This window comes from Aethalodelphis obliquidens, unplaced genomic scaffold (assembly GCF_003676395.1).
Source record: "Aethalodelphis obliquidens isolate GAN/ISIS:26980383/991018 unplaced genomic scaffold, ASM367639v1 scaffold70, whole genome shotgun sequence".
NCBI lineage: Eukaryota > Metazoa > Chordata > Mammalia > Artiodactyla > Delphinidae > Aethalodelphis > Aethalodelphis obliquidens.
The window spans coordinates 3,223,725-3,243,379 of NW_020838014.1; the positions used below are offsets into that span (position 1 = coordinate 3,223,725).

The 19,655-nt window shown below is 37.5% G+C and overlaps 1 protein-coding gene across 1 annotated transcript in view; it reads left to right on the forward strand.

The window, feature by feature from the left end:
• SYCP1 (synaptonemal complex protein 1) overlaps positions 1-19,655 on the forward strand; it is a 154,742-nt gene that overhangs the window by 39,232 nt on the left and 95,855 nt on the right. The window contains exon 16 of the mRNA XM_027091053.1: positions 10,243-10,304. Within this exon, the coding sequence (XP_026946854.1) occupies positions 10,243-10,304 (62 nt within the window). The remainder of the gene's footprint in view (positions 1-10,242; positions 10,305-19,655) is intronic.

A 19,655-nucleotide genomic window follows, 5' to 3' on the forward strand; every position in this document is an offset into this window, starting at 1 on the left:
TTTGTTCTCTATATCTGTGTCTCAATTTCTGCCCTGCAAACCGGTTCATCTGTACCGTTTTTCTAGGTTCCACACATATGCGTTAATATACGATATTTCTTTTCTCTTTCTGACTTCACTTTGTATGACAGGCTCTAGATCCATCCACGTCTCAACAAATGACCCAATTTCGTTCCTTTTTATGGCTGAGTAATATTCCATTGTATGTATGTACCACATCTTCTTTATCCATTCATCTGTCAATGGGCATTTAGGTTGCTTCCATGTTCTGGCTATTGTAAATAGTGCTGCAATGAACATTGGGGTGCGTGTGTCTTTTTGAATTATGGTTTTCTTTGGGTATATGGCCAGTAGTGGGATTGCTGGGTCAGATGGTAATTCTATTCTTAGTTTTTTAAGGAACCTCCATTCTGTTCTCCATAGTGGCTGCATCAATTTACATTCCCACCAACAGTGCAAGAAGGTTCCCTTTTCTCCACACCCTCTCCAGCAATTGCTGTTTTTAGGTTTTCTGATGATGCCCATTCTAACTGGTGTGAGGTGATACCTCACTGTAGTTTTGATTTGCATTTCTCTAATAATTAGTGACGTTGAGCAGCTTTTCATGTGCTCCTTGGCCATCTGTATGTCTTCTTTGGAGAAATGTCTATTTAGGTCTTCTTCCCATTTTTTGATTGGGTCTTTTTTTTTTTTAATATTGAGCTGCATGAGATGTTTATATATTTTGGAGATTAATCCTTTGTCTGCTGATTTGTTTGCAAATATTTTCTCCCACTCTGAGGGTAGTCTTTTCATCTTGTTCATGGTTTCCTTTGCTGTGCAAAAGCTTTTAAGTTTCATTAGGTCCCATTTGTTTATTTTATTTTTTTATTAGTATTTTTACACCTTTATTGGAATATAATTGCTTTACAATGGTGTGTGAGTTTCTGCTTTATAACAAAGTGAACCAGTTATATATATACATATGTTCCCATATCTCTTGCCTCTTGCATCTCCCTCCCTCCCACCCTCCCTATCCCACCCCTCCAGGCGGTCGCAAAGCACGGAGCCGATCTCCCTGTGCCATGCAGCTGCTTCCCACTAGCTATCTATTTTACGTTTGGTAGTGTATATATGTCCGTGCCTCTCTCTCGCCCTGTCACAGCTCACCCTTCCCCCTCCCCATATCCTCAAGTCCATTCTCCAGTAGGTCTGTGTCTTTATTCCTGTCTTACCCCTACGTTCTTCATGACATTTTTTTCCCTTAAATTCCATATGTCTGTGTTAGCATATGGTATATGTCTTTCTCTTTCTGACCTACTTCACTCTGTATGACAGACTCTAGGTCCATCCGCCTCATTACAAATAACTCAATTTCGTTTCTTTTTATGGCTGAGTAATATTCCATTGTATATATGTGCCACATCTTCTTTATCCATTCATCCGATGATGGACAATTAGGTTGTTTCCATCTCTGGGCTATTGTAAATAGAGCTGCAATGAACATTTTGGTACATGACTCTTTTTGAATTTTGGTTTTCTCAGGGTATATGCCCAGTAGTGGGATTGCTGGGTCATATGGTAGTTCTATTTGTAGCTTTTTAAGGAACCTCCATACTGTTCTCCACAGTGGCTGTATCAATTTACATTCCCACCAGCAGTGCAAGAGTGTTTCCTTTTCTCCACACCCTCTCCAGCATTTATTGTTTCGAGATTTTTTGATGATGGCTGTTCTGACTGGTGTGAGATGGTATCTCATTGCAGTTTTGATGTGCATTTCTCTAATGATTAATGAAGTTGAGCATTCTTTCATGTGTTTGTTGGCAGTCTGTATATCTTCTTTGGAGAAATGTCTATTTAGCTCTGCCCATTTTTGGATTGGGTTGTTTGTTTTCTTGTTATTGAGCTGCATGAGCTGCTTACAAATTTTGGAGATTAATCCTTTGTCAGTTGCTTCATTTGAAATATTTTCTCCCATTCTGAGGGTTGTCTTTTGGTCTTGTTTATGGTTTCCTTTGCTGTGCAAAAGCTTTGAAGCTTCATTAGGTCCCATTTGTTTATTTTTGTTTTTATTTCCATTTCTCTGTGAGGTGGGTCAGAAAGGATCTTGCTGTGATTTATGTCATAGAGTGTTCTGCCTATGCTTTCCTCTAAGAGAGTTTGATAGTTTCTGGCCTTACATTTAGGTCTTTAATCCATTTTGAGCTTATTTTTGTGTATGGTGTTAGGGAGTGATCTAATCTCATACTTTTACATGTACCTGTCCAGTTTTCCCAGCACCACTTATCGAAGAGGCTGTCCTCCCTCCACTGTACATTCCTGCCTCCTTTATCAAAGATAAGATGACCGTATTTGTGTGGGTTTATCTCTGGGCTTTCTATCCTGTTCCATTGATCTCTCTTTCTGTTTTTGTGCCAATACCATACCGTCTTGATAACTCTAGCTTTGTAGTATAGTCTGAAGTCAGGGAGCCTGATTCCTCCAGCTCCGTTTTTCGTTCTCAAGATTGCTTTGGCTATTCGGGGTCTTTTGTGTTTCCATACAAATTGTGAAATTTTTTGTTCTAGTTCTTTGAAAAATGCCAGTGGTAGTTTGATAGGGATTGCACTGAATCTATAGATTGCTTTGGGTAGTAGAGTCATTTTCACAATGTTGATTCTTCTAATCGAAGACCACGGTATATCTCTCCATCTATTTGTATCATCTTTAATTTCTTTCATCAGTGTCTTATAATTTTCTGCATATAGGTCTTTTGTCTCCTTAGGTAGGTTTATTCGTAGATATTTTATTCTTTTTGTTGCAGTGGTAAATGGGAGTGTTTTCTTGATTTCACTTTCAGATTTTTCATCATGAGTGTATAGGAATGCCAGAGATTTCTGTGCAGTAATTTTGTATCCTGCTACTTTACCACATTCATTGATTAGCTCTAGTAGTTTTCTGGTTGCATCTTTAGGATTCTCTATGTATAGGACCATGTCATCTGCAAACAGTGACAGCTTTACTTCTTCTTTTCCGATTTGGATACCTTTTATTTCCTTTTCTTCTCTGATTGCTGTGGCTAAAACTTCCAAAACTATGTTGAATAAGAGTGGTGAGAGTAGGCAACCTTGTCTTGTTCCTGATCTTAGTGGAAATGCTTTCACTTTTTCACCATTGAGGATGATGTTGGCTGTGGGCTTCTCATATATGGCCTTTATTATGTTGAGGAAAGTTCCCTCTATGCCTACTTTCTGCAGGGTTTTTATCATAAATGGGTGTTGAATTTTGTCAAAAGCTTTCTCTGCATCTATTGAGATGATCATATGGTTTTTCTCCTTCAATTTGTTAATATGGTTTATCACATTGATAGATTTGCGTATATTGAAGAATCCTTGCATTGCTGGAATAAACCCCACTTGATCATGGTGTATGATCCTTTTAATGTGCTGTTGGATTCTGTTTGCTAGTATTTTGTTGAGGATTTTTGCATCTATGTTCATCTGTGATATTGGCCTGTAGTTTTCTTTCTTTGTGACATCCTTGTCTGGTTTTGGTATCAAGGTGATGGTGCCCTCGTAGAAGGAATTTGGGAGTGTTCCTCCCTCTGCTATATTTTGGAAGAGTTTGAGAAGGATAGGTGTTAGCTCTTCTCTAAATGTTTGATAGAATTCGCCTGTGAAGCCATCTGGTCCTGGGCTTTTCTTTGTTGGAAGATTTTTAATCACAGTTTCAATTTCAGTGCTTGTGATTGGTCTGTTCATATTTTCTATTTCTTCCTGGTTCAGTCTTGGCAGGTTGTGCATTTCTAAGAATTTGTCCATTTCTTCCAGGTTGTCCATTTTATTGGCATAGAGTTGCTTGTAGTAATCTCTCATTATCTCTTTTATTTCTGCAGTGTCAGTTGTTACCTCTCCTTATTCATTTCTAATTCTATTGATTTGAGTCTTCTCCCTTTTTTTCTTGATGAGTCTGGCTAGTGGTTTATCTATTTTGTTTATCTTCTCAAAGAACCAGCTTTTAGTTTTATTGATCTTTGCTATTGTTTCCTTCATTTCTTTTTCATTTATTTCTGATCTGATTTTTATGATTTCTTTACTTCTGCTAGCTTTGGGGTTTTTTTGTTCTTCTTTCTCTAATTGCTTGAGGTGCAAGGTTAGGTTGTTTATTCGAGATGTTTCCTGCTTCTTAAAGTGGGCTTGTATTGCTATAAACTTCCCCCTTAGAACTGCTTTTGCTGCATCCCACAGGTTTTGGGTCGTTGTGTCTCCATTGTCATTTGTTTCTAGGTATTTTTTGATTTCCTCTTTGATTTCTTCAGTGATCACTTCATTATTAAGTAGTATATTGTTTAGCCTCCATGTGTTTGTATTTTTTACAGATATTTTCCTGTAATTGATATCTAGTCTCATGGCGTTGTGGTCAGAAAAGATACTTGATACAATTTCAATTTTCTTAAATTTACCAAGGCTTGATTTGTGACCTAAGATATGATCTATCCTGGAGAATGTTCCATGACCACTTGAGAAAAATGTGTATTCTGTTGTTTTTGGATGGAGTGTCCTATAAATATCAATTAAGTCCATCTTGTTTAATGTATCATTTAAAGCTTGTGTTTCCTTATTTATTTTCATTTTGGATGATCTGTCCATGGGTGAAAGTGGGGTGTTAAAGTCCCCTACTATGAATGTGTTACTGTCCATTTCCCCTTTTATGGCTGTTAGTATTTGCCTTATGTATTGAGGTGCTCCTATGTTGGGTGCATAAATATTTACAATTGTTATATCTTCTTCTTGGATCGATCCCTTGATCATTATGTAGTGTCCTTCTTTGTCTCTTTTAATAGTCCTTATTTTAAAGTCTATTTTGTCTGATATGAGAATTGCTACTCCAGCTTTCTTTTGGTTTCCATTTGCATGGAATATCTTTTTCCATCCCCTTACTTTCAGTCTGTATGTGTCTCTAGGTCTGAAGTGGGTCTCTTGTAGACAGCATATATAAGGGTCTTGTTTTTGTATCCATTCAGCTAATCTCTGTCTTTTGGTGGGAGCATTTAGTCCATTTACATTTAAGGTAATTATCAATATGTATGTTCCTATTCCCATTTTCTAAATTGTTTTGGGTTCATTATTATAGGTCTTTTCCTTCTCTTGTGTTTCTTGCCTAGAGAAGATCCTTTAGCATTTGTTGTAAAGCTAGTTTGGTGGTGCTGAACTCTCTCAGCTTTTGCTTGTCTGTAAAGGTTTTAATTTCTCCATCAGATCTGAATGAGATCCTTTTTGGGTAGAGTAGTCTTGGCTGCAGGTTTTTCTCCTTCATCACTTTCAGTATGTCCTGCCACTACCTTCTGGCTTGCAGAGTTTCTGCTGAGAGATCAGCTGTTAACCTTATGGGGATTCCCTTATGTGTTATTTGTTGTTTTTCCCTTGCTGCTTTTAATATGCTTTCTTTGTATTTAATTTTTGACAGTTTGATTAATATGTGTCTTGGCGTATTTCTCCTTGTATTTATCCTGTATGGGACTCTCTGTGCTTCCTGGACTTGATTAACTATTTCTTTTCCCATATTAGGGAAGTTTTCAACTATAATCTCTTCAAATATTTTCTCAGTCCCTTTCTTTTTCTCTTCTTCTTCTGGAACCCCTATAATTCGAATGTTGGTGCGTTTAATGTTGTCCCAGAGGTCTCTGAGACTCTCCTCAGTTCTTTTCATTCTTTTTTCTTTATTCTGCTCTGCAGTAGTTATTTCCACTATTTTATCTTCCAGGTCACTTATCCGTTCTTCTGCCTCAGTTATTCTGCTATTGATCCCATCTAGAGTACTTTTAATTTCATTTATTGTGTTGTTCATCGTTGCTTGTTTCATTTTTATTTCTTCTAGGTCCTTGTTAACTGATTCTTGCATTTTGTCCATTCTATTTCCAAGATTTCGGATCATCCTTAACATCATTATTCTGAATTCTTTTTCAGGTAGACTGCCTATTTCCTCTTCATTTGTTAGGTCTGGTGCATTTTTATCTTGCTCCTTCATCTGCTGTGTGTTTTTCTGTCTTCTCATTTTGCTTATCTTACTGTGTTTGGGGTCTCCTTTTTGCAGACTGCAGGTTCGTAGTTCCCGCTGTTTTTGATGTCTGTCTCCAGTGGCTAAGGTTGGTTCAGTGGGTTGTGTAGGCTTCCTGGTGGAGGGGACTAGTGCCTGTGTTCTGGTGGATAAGGCTGGATCTTGTCTCTCTAGTGGGCAGGTTCACGTCTGGTGGTGTGTTTTGGGGTGTCTGTGGCCTTATTATGATTTTAGGCAGCCTTTCTGCTAATGGGTGGGGTTGTGTTCCTGTTTTGCTAGTTGTTTGGCATAGGTTGTCCAGCACTGTGGCTTGCTGGTCGTTGAGTGAAGCTGGGTGCTGGTGTTAAGATGGAGGTCTCTGGGAGATTTTCGCCGTTTGATATTATGTGGAGCTGGGAGGTCTCTTGTGGACCAGTGTCCTGAAGTTGGCTCTCCTACCTCAGAGGCAGAGCCCTGACTCCTGGCTGGAGCACCAAGAGCCTTTCATCCACACGGCTCAGAATAAAAGGGAGAAAAAGTAGATGGAATTAGTAAAAGTATGAGGAAAGAAAGAAGGAAAGGAGGGAAGGAAGGAAGGAAGGAAGAAAGAAAGAAAGAAGGAAAGAAGGCAAAAAGGAAAGAAAGGAGGGAAGGAGGGAGGGAGGAAGGAAGGAAGGAAGGAGGGAAAGAAGGAAAAACAGAAAGAAAGTAGATACAGTAAAAATAAAATAAAGTATAATAAAGTTATTGAATTAAAAAATTCTTATTTAGAAAAAAAAAAAAGGGACGGATAGAACCTTAGGACAAACGTTGGAAGCAAAGCTATACAGACAAAATCTTACACAGAAGCATACACATACACCCTCACTAAAAGAGGTAAAGGGGGAAAAATCATAAATATTGGTGTCAGAGACCACCTCCTCAATTTGGGATGAATCGTTGTCTAAAGGAGGGAAGGAAGGAAGGAAAGAAAGAAAGAAAGAAAGAAAGGACGAAGGTAAAGTATAATAACGTTATTGAAATTAAAATTGATTATTAAGAAAAAAATTTTAAGAAAAAACCATGGACGGATAGAACCCTAGGACGAATGGTGGAAGCAAGACTATACAGACAAGATCTCACACAGAAGCATACACATACACATTCACAAAAAGAGGAATAGGGAAAAAAATCATAGATCTTGCTCCTAAAGTCCACTTCCTTAATTTGGGATGATTGGTTGTCTATTCATGTTTTCCACAGATGCAGGGTATATCAAGTTGATTGTGGAGCTTTAATCCGCTGCTTCTGAGGCTGCTGGGAGAGATTTCCCTTTCTCTTCTTTGTTCTCACAGCTCACCGGGGCTCAGCTTTGGATTTGGCCCTGCCTCTGCGTGTAGGTCGCTGGAGGGCATCTGTTTTTTGCTCAGACAGGACGGGGTTAAAGGAGCCGCTGATTCGGGGGTTCTGGCGTACTGAGGCCGGTGGGGAGGGAGGGGCACGGAATGCGGGGCGGGCCTGCGGCGGCAAAGTCCGGCGTGACTTTGCACCAGCCTGAGGCCCGCCGTGCGTTCTCCCGGGGAAGTTGTCCCTGGATCCCGGGAACCTGGCAGTGGCGGGCTGCACAGGCTCCGCGGAAGAGGGGTGTGGAGAGTGACCTGTGCTCGCACACAGGCCCCTTGGTGGCGGCAGCAGCAGCCTTAACGTCTCCCGCCCGCCTCTGGGGTCCGTGCTTTTAGCCGCGGCTCGCGCCCGTCTCTGGGGTCCGCGCTTTCAGCCGCGGCTCGCGCCTGTCTCTGGGGTTCGCGCTTTTAGCCGCGGCTCGCGCCCGTCTCTGGAGTTCCTTTAAGCAGCGTTCTTAAACCCCTCTCCTCATGCACCAGGAAACAAAGAGGGAAGAAAAAGTCTCTTGCCTCTTTGGCAGGTGCAGACTTTTCCCCGGACTCCCTCCCGGCTAGCTGTGGTGCACCAACCCCTTCAGGCTATGTTCAAGCCGCCAACCCCAGTCCTCTCCCTGCGCTCTGTCCGAAACCGAAACCCGAGCCTCAGTGCCTCAGCTCGCAGCCCCGCCCGCCCCGGCGGGTGAGCAGACAAGCCTCTCGGGCTGCTGAGTGCCGGTCGGCACCGATCCTCTGTGCGGGAATCTCCCCGCTTTGCCCTCCGCACCCGTTGCTGTGCACTCCTCCGCGGCTTCGAAGCTCCCCACTCCGCCTCCCGCAGTCTCCGCCCGCGAAGGGGCTTCCTAGTGTGTGGAAACTTTTCCTCCTTCACAGCTCCCTCCCACTGGTGCAGGTGCCGTCCCTATCCTTTTGTCTCTGTTTATTCTTTTTTTTCTTTTGCCCTACCCAGGTACGTGGGGAGTTTCTTGCCTTTTGGGAGGTCTGAGGTCTTCTGCCAGCCTTCAGTAGGTGTTCAGTAGGAGTTGTTCCACGTGTAGATGTATTTCTGGTGTATCTGTGGGGAGGAAGGTGATCTCCGCGTCTTACTCTTCCGCCATCTTCCTGCTCTCCAATTTAAGAGTTTTTAACGCTTAAATATCTTTTGAATCTTCCCCCTTTTCTTCGTCTCCACAGACCTAGAACAGTTCAAGTCCTCATTTCCTCTTTCCTGGTTTTTAGAGTTTCAAGCACATTCTCTTAGCCTAGGAGAGGGATGCATGTGAGTAACATAATGGAACACAAATTGTATCTGGGACATTATCATAAACCATGCTTCATATTACCCTCATTTGTCCTCATCTTTGTCATCTCTTTTTGTGTTTACTAGGCTTCTATTTGCTTTGTCCTTTATTCATAACCTTCTTTCTTACTGCAGTAGTCCTCATTCTTACTGCATTGTTTCCTGGCTACACTTTGCATTCTTCCTTAATGATATTTTCGTAGGATTACATCTTGATTAGTGTATGCCTCCACTGTCCCCTCAGGAGTTACAATCATTGACCTATCCTAAGACCACTGTTATTCTGTGCACTTCTCAGATACAGCCTACTCTACCCCTTATATCTTGACATTAGCTTGGAACCAGACATCTCTGACCAGAACTAATTGCAGTATCTTTAGAATCAATCTTTTTGTTTCCAGTCTTGTCTACCTTTTGTTCATTCTCTGCATTTATGCTAGAGTATTCCTTTAAAAATACAAATCTGACTATTCTGTGTTGCAGATTTAAGAGCCATCTAATTGCCTAAATTCAAACTCTTTGTTTCTTCATTGTTCATTTAAAGAATGAGGTAGTGCATACCAAGTAAGTTAAAGACAACTGTAAATTCAGAATCTTTGTCAAATAATTTTTTGTGTGTTTCTTTCCTTGGTACAGTTTTCTTTGCTTCTTCATGTGTCTCCCATCTTCAGTTCAGTCTAATATAGCTCTAAACAGGTTTTACTCCTGTAGTCAATTTTCTATCTCTGTGCCCACATTTATTTTCACTCTGGTTGTATAATAGATTCTCCTTCTAGTTTTTTCTATTGCTTCTTCTTTGGTTATTAGATACACAATAACTATAGAACTTAGACTTAGATGTTTCTCATTTAGCTTTGGATATTCATTAGGAACATAACAGACATGGTCTTTGTTCTCATGAGATTTTGCACTCAGAGACACATAAAATGAATAATTACAAATAAATATTTAATTACAAATTGGGATAAGTGCTATGAAGGAATGAAATGAATGAAAATGACAAAATATAAGAAAATAATAAGGCCTAATCTAGATTTGGTGATCAAGGATGGCCTTAAACTGAGACCTAAGTAAGTGAGATTTAGTTAAGGGAAAGCATGTGAGTTGGAGAGAGCTTTTCATTCAGGAGGAAAAGCTTGTAGAAATGCGCTGAGGTGTGAAGGAGCTTGGTTAATACATGTGAGTGAATGAAAACCTTTGTGACTAAGTGTAAGAAGAAATATGGAAAGGGAAATGAAGTGAGTATGGGGTAATAAGGACCAAATCAGGTAGGGCCAAGGAAAGGAATTTTGATTTTATTCTGCTGGCAAAGGAACACCACTGAAAGATTTTAATTAGAGGAATGACATGATCTTGTTTACATTTTTAAAGGATCATTGTCACTTCTGTATGGAAGGTAAATTTGATGTTGGGTGGGGAGTGTTGGTAGTGAGGAATAGAAGTGGAGAAATCAGATTGGAGGCTATTTGAATGGTACAACTATGAAAGAATGTCTTTTAAAAATGGAATCTTTTTTTTGTTTTCTTGTCTCTCCTTTCCCATTTTTTTAAATCCAGCTTTTAACGCATTTATATTCTTTTGATTTTTTAGAAGAGATGACTAAGCTTAAAAATAACAAAGACGTAGAACTTGAAGAATTGAAAAAAATCTTGGTAAGTGTATGGTTTCTCTTATTAATATGTAGCAATTATTTTTCAAAATAGTATTAAATCCAGTGACTTAGACTCTCATCCTATAGATGTCTTATGGTAGTTTTTCAACTAAAATATAAAAAAAACTACATTTGGTTTTAGTGAAGCCACATTTCTTATCTCTATCAATTTTTATGGTATATTTTGATAACTGTCGGTGTAGGTGTTTATATTACTTAAGCATGTGTTGACAGTACATTTAAGTGAGATCAAATATGTCTATTCTGTAGATGATTGTAAATTTGGTGTGCGTTTGATAACTTTGAGCCACAAAGCTGCAATTTTGAGAAAGATATGTATGATATCTATTCAGTACCTACGTTTAGTATTCAAATAGAATTATATTTAATGAATTTGTTAGGATAGGCTTCATTATGTTTTACTTGATTATAGTGTGTAGAGCATGGGTTGGTAAACTTTTTTTGTAAAGAACTAGATAGTAAATATTTTAGGCTTTGTGGCTATATACAGAATGTTAATTTTCTCCTCCCCTTCCATTTTTTTCTTTTATTTTTAACAATCTTATAAAAATGTAAGAACCATTCTTAGTTAAAGGGCCTACAAAAGAAGGTTGTGGGCTGATTTTGTCTTAGAGGCTGTAGTTTGCCAACCTTTGCTTATAAAAGACAATATTGTTTATCATTACAGGTCTTTGATTTTGGGTTTAACCAATCACATCTCTACCTGATTTTGCAACTCCTAATTCTTCCATCTCTTGGGAAGCACTATTTCCAAATGCTTATCCTTTCTTCAGTGAATTGCTTTTGCACAAATTCTTGCAAATAATAATATTTACATTTCTTTCAAATTTGATAATGTAAACTTATACTTCAGGTCTCAGCTTAAATATCAATTCTTTAGAAATCTCTCTTGACATTCCTAGCTAGTTTAGGTCTCTGTGTAGCTTGTTCCTCTAGCACCCTGAATTTTTCCTTTATAGCACTTATCACAAATGAAATTTAATTTATTTTTGGTATAATTATTTAAAGCTTTATTCACCTTTTAGAGTCTCCTTTACTTAGCACAGTAGTTGGCACATAGTAGGTGGTCAATAAATAAATAGTGGAATGCTCCAATAAGGACTAAGAACCTTTGTCCTGTTTGCCCTGTAACCTCAGTACTTAGCACAGTAACTGACACTTTGTAAGCACTTTATAAATATTTGTTGAATGAATTAATACTAAAGTATTATTTTTACACTCCTACATGGACAAGGATTGGTTTAGGTTTTGTTTTATTTGAATAGCCGTTAGAGCATAATTAATATCTTGGTCCTTAGAATCATAATGCTTTGATGGTATCCAGCTTTTTACTTCTTAGCTGTATGACCTAGAGCAATTTACCTAAATTCTTGATGCCTTGGTTTTTCCATTTTATGAAATGGGGGAAATAATTGTACATATCTCATAGGGTGGTTGTGAAGGATGAATAAGATACATTTATTCGTTTAACAAACATTTGTTGAGTTCCTTTTATGGTATACTCTGGGGATGCACTGGGGAGCAAATGGATGCATATCCTGTTTTCATGGAGCTAGTCATGAAATAATCATACTTAAATACAAGCAGCCATTCAAAGGTAATAATACCATGGTGTCAAGGGCAATAAAGGATTAGTTTACAGTGTAATAAAGGGATTTGAACTATGTAGAGAGTTTAGGAGACGTTTTTTGAAAAAGTAAAGATTGAACTGAAATCCAGAGAAGGAAGGGAAGTGCTTATCAGGTAGAGAAAATATGTGCAAAGGTCATTTGATAGGAAGGAGAATGGTGAATACAACATGGAGTGAAAGAAAGAGTGTGGTGCAAAATGAGGCTAGAGAGGTAGTAGGAGCCTGTTAATTCATGGCCCTTTAAAATCATATCAACAGAATTTTATGTTTATCCTAAGAGGAATGAGAAGCTCTAAAGAATTTCAGCAGGGAGTGACTTGGTCAGATTTGCAATTTGAAGAGCTCATTTGGTTTGCAGTACGGAGAACACAATATATTAAGAGAACAGTTCAGAATAGACAGACAATCACAGGAGCCAGAGAAGAGAACTTAGGCTGGGAGATGATGGTAGTAATGAGATACTACTTTGAGAGATATTTAAGATTTAAATACTTTGGATTGATGTAGGGTACTGATAATACTATTTGTTGAAAAGACTCTCTTTTTCTTTATATATGTATGTGTGTATGTATGTATTTATGTTTTTGGCTGCACCAAGCGGCTTACAGGATCTAAGTTCCTTGACCAGGGATTGAACCTGAGCTCTCGGCAGTGAAAGTGCGGAGTCCTAACCACTGGACCACCAGGGAATTCCCAAGACTCTCCTTTTTCTATTGAGTTACTCTTGCACATTTATAAAAAAAAATCAATTGACCATATTTGTGTGGGTCTACTTCTGGACTATTTCTGTTTCATTGATTTTTGTGGTCTATCCATGCACCAGTGTTTTGCTTACTGTAGCTTTATAGTGAGTCTTAGATTTGGGTAGTGTGATTCCTCCAGCTTTATTATTCTTTTGTGTATAATTTTTTTAATGTATTTATTTTTTGAATCTAATTGTATTTTATTTTTTCTTCCAGTTTTCTTGAGATATAATTGTCATACAGCACTGTATAAGTTTAACGTCTACAGCATAATGATTTGACTTACATACATTACAATAAGTCTACATCCATCATCTCATATAGATACAAAATTAAAGAAATAGAAAAAAAATTTTCCTTGTGATGAAAACTCTTAAGATTTACTGTCTTAACAACTTTCATAAATAACATACAGCAGTGTGAATTATATCACATTGTACGTTACATGCCTAGTACTGTTTATCTTACAACTGGAAGTTTGTGCCTTTTGGCAGCCTTCATCCAACTCCTCGTCCTCCCTTATTTTCCCCACCCCCATAACCATAAATCTCATCTCTGTTTTATGACTTTGTTTGTTTGTTTTGAAGTATAATTGACCTAAAACAGTATATTACTTCCTGTTGCACACCAGTGATTTGATATTTCTGTACATTTTGAAATGTTCACTGTGATAAGTCTAGTTACAGTATGTCACCATACAAATATATTACATAGGTATTGACTATATTCCCCACACTGTACATTTCATACCTGTGACTCATTTATTTTGCAACTGGAAGTTTGTACCTCTTAGTCTCCTTTGCCTATTTCTTTCCTACCCTCACCTCTCTCCCCTCTGGCAACCACCTGTTTTTTCACTGTATCTATAACTCTGTTTCTGTTTTGTTGTGTCTGTTCATTTGTTTTTTAGATTTCACATATAAGTGAAATCATACAGTATTTGCCTTTCTCTGTACAACTTATTTCAACATAATACCCTCTGGGTCCACCTATGTTGTTGCAGATGAAAAGATTTCATTTTTTTTATGGCTGTTATCTATCTATCTTTCTCACATATTCTTTATCTGTTCATCAATTGATGGGCATTTATGTTACTTCCATATCTTAGCTATTGTAAATAATGCTAATCCCACCAACAATGCATGAGGGTTCCCTTTGTTCCACATCCTCACCAACACTTGTTATCTCTTATCTTTTGATAATAGCCATTCTGACAGATGGGAGGTAGTATCTCATTGTGGTTTTGATTTGCCTTTCCCTGATTAGTGGTGATGAGCATCTTTTCATGTGCCAGTTGGACATCTTTATGTCTTTGGAAAAATCTCTCTTCAGATCCTTTTCCCTGTCCTGTTTTATAATGAGCTTGTTTGGGTTTTTTTTGATGTTGAGTTGTATGAGTTATTTGTTTCTTTGTATATTGTGGATATTAACCCCTTTTGGATGTATCATTTGCAAATATTTTCTCCCATTCAGTAGGTGGCCTTTTCATTTTTTTGATAGTTTCCTTTTCTATGAAAAAGTTTTTTAGTTTGATATAGTCCAATTTGTTTATTTTGCTTTTCTTTCCCTTGCCTGAGGAAACATATCCAAAAAAGATATTGCTAACACTGATGTCAAATAGTGTACTGCCTATGTTTTCTCCTAGGAATTTTATGGTTTCAGGTCTTGCATTTAAGTCTTCAATCCATTTTGAATTTATTTTTATGCATGGCATGAGAGAGTAGTCCAGTTTGATTCTTTTGCATGTAGCTGTCCAGTGTTCCCAATACCATTTATTAAAGAGGCTGTCTTTTCCCCATTGTATTTCTTGCTCTTTTGTTGTAGGTTAATTGATTATATAAGCATGGGCTTAGTTCTGCGCCCTCTGTTCTATTCCATTGATCTATGTGTCTGTTTTGGTGCCAGTACCATACTGTTTTGATGACTGTAGCTTTGTGGTAGAGTTTGAAATCAGGTATCATAATACCTTCTGCTTTGTTCTTTCTCAAGATCATTTTGGCAATCTGAGGTCTTTTGTGTTTCCATACAAATTTTAGAATTATTGTAGTATGGTGAAAAATGCCATTGTTATTTTGATAGGGAATGCATTGAATTTGTAGATTGCCTTGGGTATTGTGGTTGTTTTAATGACATTAATTCTTTGAGTCCATGAATATGGTATACCTTTACATCTTTTTTTTGTTTTCAATTTCTTTCATCAGTGTCTTATAGTTTTCCAGGTAGAGATTTTTACTTCCTTACTTAGAGTTATTCATAGGTATTTTATTCTCCTTGATGTGATTGTAAATGGGATTGCTTTCTTAATTTCTCTTTCTGTTAGTTTGTTGTTAGTATATAGAACTGCAGCAGATTTCTGTGTATTAATTTTGTGTCCTGTAACTTTACCGAATTCATGGATGAGTTCTAGTAGTTTTTTGGTGCCGTCTTTAGGATTTTCTGTTTACAGTATCATGTCATATGCAAACAGTGACAATTTTACTTCTTCCTTTCTGATTTGGATTCCTTTTATTTCTTTTTCTTGTATGATAGATGTGGCTAGAATTTCCAATTCTTTGTTAGGTAGAAGTGGCAAGTGTTGGCATCATTGTCTTGTTCCTGATTTTAAAGGAAGTACTTTTGACTGTTGAGTATGATGTTAGCTGTGGGCTTGTCATATATGACCTTTATTATGTTGAGATATATTCCCTCTATACTCACTTTCTGGAGAGTTTTTAGCATAAATGGATATTGAATTTTGTCAAAAACTTTTTCCACATCTATTGAGATGATCATATAATTTTTATTCTTCATCTGGTTAATGTGGTGTATCACATTAATTTGCAGATATTGAGCCATCCTTGCATCCCTGGGATAAACCCCACTTGATCATGGTGTATGATCCTTTTAATGTATTGTTGAATTTGGTTTCCTAATATTTTGTTGAGGATTTTTGTATTTATGTTCATCAATGATATTGGGGTGTAATCTTTTGTTTTTGTGATATCTTTGACTGGTTTTGCTAATAGGATAATACTGGCCTGGCAGGATTAGTTTGGAAGAGTTCCTACCTCTGCAGTTTTTTGGAATAGTTTGAGAAGGATAGGTGTTAATTCTCCTTTAAATGTTTGGTAGAATTCACCTATGAAGCCATCTGGTCCTGGACTTTTGTTTGTTGGAAATTTTTTAAATTACTGATCCAATTTCATTACTGGTAATTGGTCTGTTTATTCTTTCTATGTCTTCCTGGTTCAGTCTTGGAAAATTGTACAATTCTAGGAATTTGTCCTTTTCTTCTAGGCTGTCCATTTTATTGGTGTAAAATTGTTCATAGTAATCTCTCATGATCCTTTGTATTTCTGTGGTGTTGGTTCTATTTATCCTTTTTTATTTCTGGTTTTATTGATTTGGGCCCTGTTTTTCTCTTGATGAGTCTCTTGCTAAGGTTTATCAATTTTGTCTATTTTTTCAAATAACCAGCTCTTAGTTTTGTTGATCTTTTCTATTGTTTTCTTAGTCTCTCTTTTTAAAAATTTAGTTCTGATTTTTATGATTTTCTTCCTTCCACTGACTTTGGGTTTTGTGTGTTCTTTTTCTACTTCCTTTGGGTGTAAGATTAAGCTATTTATTTGAGATTTTTCTTGTTTCCTGAGAGGTAGACTTGTATCACTATAAACCTCCCTCTTAGAACTGCTTTTGCTGCATTGCTTAGATTTTGGATTGTTGTGTTTTCATTTTCATTTGTCACCATGTATTTTCTGATTTATTCTTTGATTCCTTCAGTGATCCATTGGTTGTTTAGTAGCATATTGTTTAGCCTTCACATGTTTGGGAGTTTTTTTCCCTTGTAGTTTTTTTCTTTGTAGTTGATTTCTAGTCTCATAGTGTTGTGGTCAGAAAAGATGCTTGATATGAATTGAATTTTCTTAAATTTACTGATTTTTTTTGTGGCCTAGCATGTGGTCTATCCTGGAAAAGGTTCCATGTATACTTGAAAAGAATGTCTGTTCTGCTGCTTTTGGATGGAATGTTCTGTATAGATATATTGAGTCCTTTTGGTCTAATGTGTCATTTAAGGCCAGTGCTTTATTGATTTTCTGTCTGGCTAATCTGTCTATTGGTGTAAGTGGGATGTTAAAGTTCCCTGCTATTATTGTGTTGCTGTCAATTACTCCCTTTATGTCTGTTAATGTTTGCACTATGTATTTAGGTACTTCTATATGTTGGGTGCATATATATTTATAATTATTATATCGTCCTTTTGATTAATCCCTTAATCATTATGTAATGGACTTCTTTGTCTCTTGTAACAGTCTTTGTTTTACTTTGTTTGATATAAGTATTGTTACCCTGGCTTTCTTTTGATTTACATTTGCATGGGATACCTTTTTCCATGCCCTCACTTTTAGTCTATGTCTTTAGATCTGAAGTGAGTCTCTTGTAAGCAGCATATATATGCATCTTGTTTTTTTGTCCATTCAGGCACTCTGTGTCTTTTTTTGGGAGAATTTAGTCCATTAGTCCTTTTTTTTTTTTTTTTTTGTGGTACACGGGCCTCTCACTGTTGTGACCTCTCCCGTTGCGGAGCACAGGCTCCGGACGTGCAGGCTCAGCGGCCATGGCTCACGGGCCCAGCCGCTCCGCGGCACGTGGGATCCTCCTGGACCGGGGCACGAACCTGTGTCCCCTGCATCGGAAGGCAGACTCTCAACCACTGCACCACCAGGGAAGCCCCAGTCCATTTCTTTTAAAGTAATTATTGATAGGTATGTTCTTATTGCCGTTTTAAAATTGGTTTTGTTGTATTTTTCAAAGTTAGACAGGTTTATTGTTTTGTAAGACCTGTCAGAGCTTTCTTTCTTCCTCTTTTTTTTCTTGAACTATAGTTGATTTACAATATTGTGTTATTTTCAGGTGTATAGCATAGTGATTCGGTTTTTTGCAGGTTATATTCCATTATAGGTTATCAAAAGGTATTGGGTGTAATTCTGTGTTCTATACAGTATATTCTTGTTGCATATCTATTTTATTTATAAGTAGTTTGTATTTGTTAACCGCATATCCCTAATTTGCTCCTCCCCACTTCCCTCTCCCCTTTGGTAACTACAAGTTTGTTTTCTACATCTGTGATTCTGTTTCTGTTTTGCATATATATTCATTTGTATTATTTTTTAGATTCCACATGTGATATAATGTATTTGTATTTGTATTTCTCTCTCTGACTTATTTTACTAAGCATAATATTCTCTAGGTCCGTCCATGTTGCTGCAAATGGCAGTATTTCATTCTTTCTTATGGCTGAGCAATATTCCATTTTGTGTGTGTGTGTGTGTGTGTGTGTGTGTGTGTGTATACATCTTAATCCAGTCATCTGTTGATGACTGTCTGTTGGGTAGCTTCCATGTTTCTGTGTCTTGGCTGTTGTAAATAGTGCTTCTGTGAACAGTGGGGTGCATATATCTTTTTGAGTTAGTGTTTTAGGTTTTTTGGATATGTGCCCAGGAGTGGAATTGCTTCATCATATGGTAATTCTGTTCTAAGTTTTTTAAAGGAATCTCTATACTGTTTTCCATAGTGGCTGAACCAATTTACATTCCCACCAACAGTGTACCAGGGTTCCCTTTTCTCCACATCCTCTCCAATGTTTGTTATATGTAGACTTTTGATGATAGCCATTCTCAGAGGTGTGAGGTGATATTTAATTGTGGTTTTGATTTGCATTTCTCTAATAATTAGTGATGTTGAGCATCTTTTTATGTGCCTGTTTGCCATTTGTGTATCTTCTTTGGAAAAATATCTCTACAAGTCTTCTGTCCATTTTCTGATTGGATTGGTTGTTTTTGATATTGAGTTGTATGAGCTGTTTGTGTATTTTAAATATTAAAACTCCTTGTCTGGGCTTCCCTGGTGGTGCAGTGGTTGAGAATCCACCTGCTGATGCAGGGGACATGGGTTTGTGCCCCGGTCCGGGAGGATCCCACATGCCGCAGAGTGGCTGGGTCTATGATCCACGGCTGCTGAGCCTGCGCGTCTGGAGCCTGTGCTCTGCAACGGGAGAGGCCACAGCAGTGAGAGGCCCGTGTACCACAAACAAACAAAAAAAACCTCCTTGTCAGTCATATCATTTGCGAATATTTTCTCCTATTTTGTAGGTTGTCTTTTTGTTTTGTCGATGGTTTCCTTTACTGTGCAAAAGCTTTTAAGTTTAATAGGGTCCCATTATTTATTTTTGCTTTTATTTGTTTTGCCTTAGGAGACTGATCCAAGAAGATATTGCTATGATTTATGTTAAAGAGTGTTCTGCCTATGTTTTCCTCTAGGAGTTTTATGGTTTCCAGTCTTACATTTAGGTTTTTAATCCATTTTGTGTTATTTTTATATATGGTGTTAGAGAATGTTTTGATTTCATTCTTTTACATGTAGCTGTCCAGTTTTCCCAGCACCAAAGAGACTGTCTTTTCTCCATTGTACATTCTTGCCCCCTTTGTCGTAGATTAATTGACAATAGGTGTGCGGATTTATTTCTGGGTTCTATTTTGTTCTATTCATCTTTGTGTCTGGTTTTGTACCAGAACCATACTGCCTTGATTACTGCAGCTTTGTAGTATAGTCTGAAGTCTCTGAGGATTATACCTCCAGCTTTGTTTTTTATTTTTCAGGATTGCTTTGGCAACTCATGGTCTTTTGTGGTTCTATATGTATTTTAGGATTATTTGTCCTAGTTCTGTGAAAAATGTCATGGATATTTTGATAGGGATTGCATTAAATTTGTAGATTGCTTTGGGTGGTATGGCCATATTAATAATATTAATTATTCCAATCCAAGAGCACAGGATATCTTTCCATTTCTTTGAATCATCTCCTATTTCCTTCATCAGTGTTTTATAGTTTGCAGAGTTTTCACCTCCTTGTTTAAGGTTATTCTTAGGTATTTTATTTTTCTGATGAAATTTTAAATGGGATTTTTTTTTTGCTCTCTCTT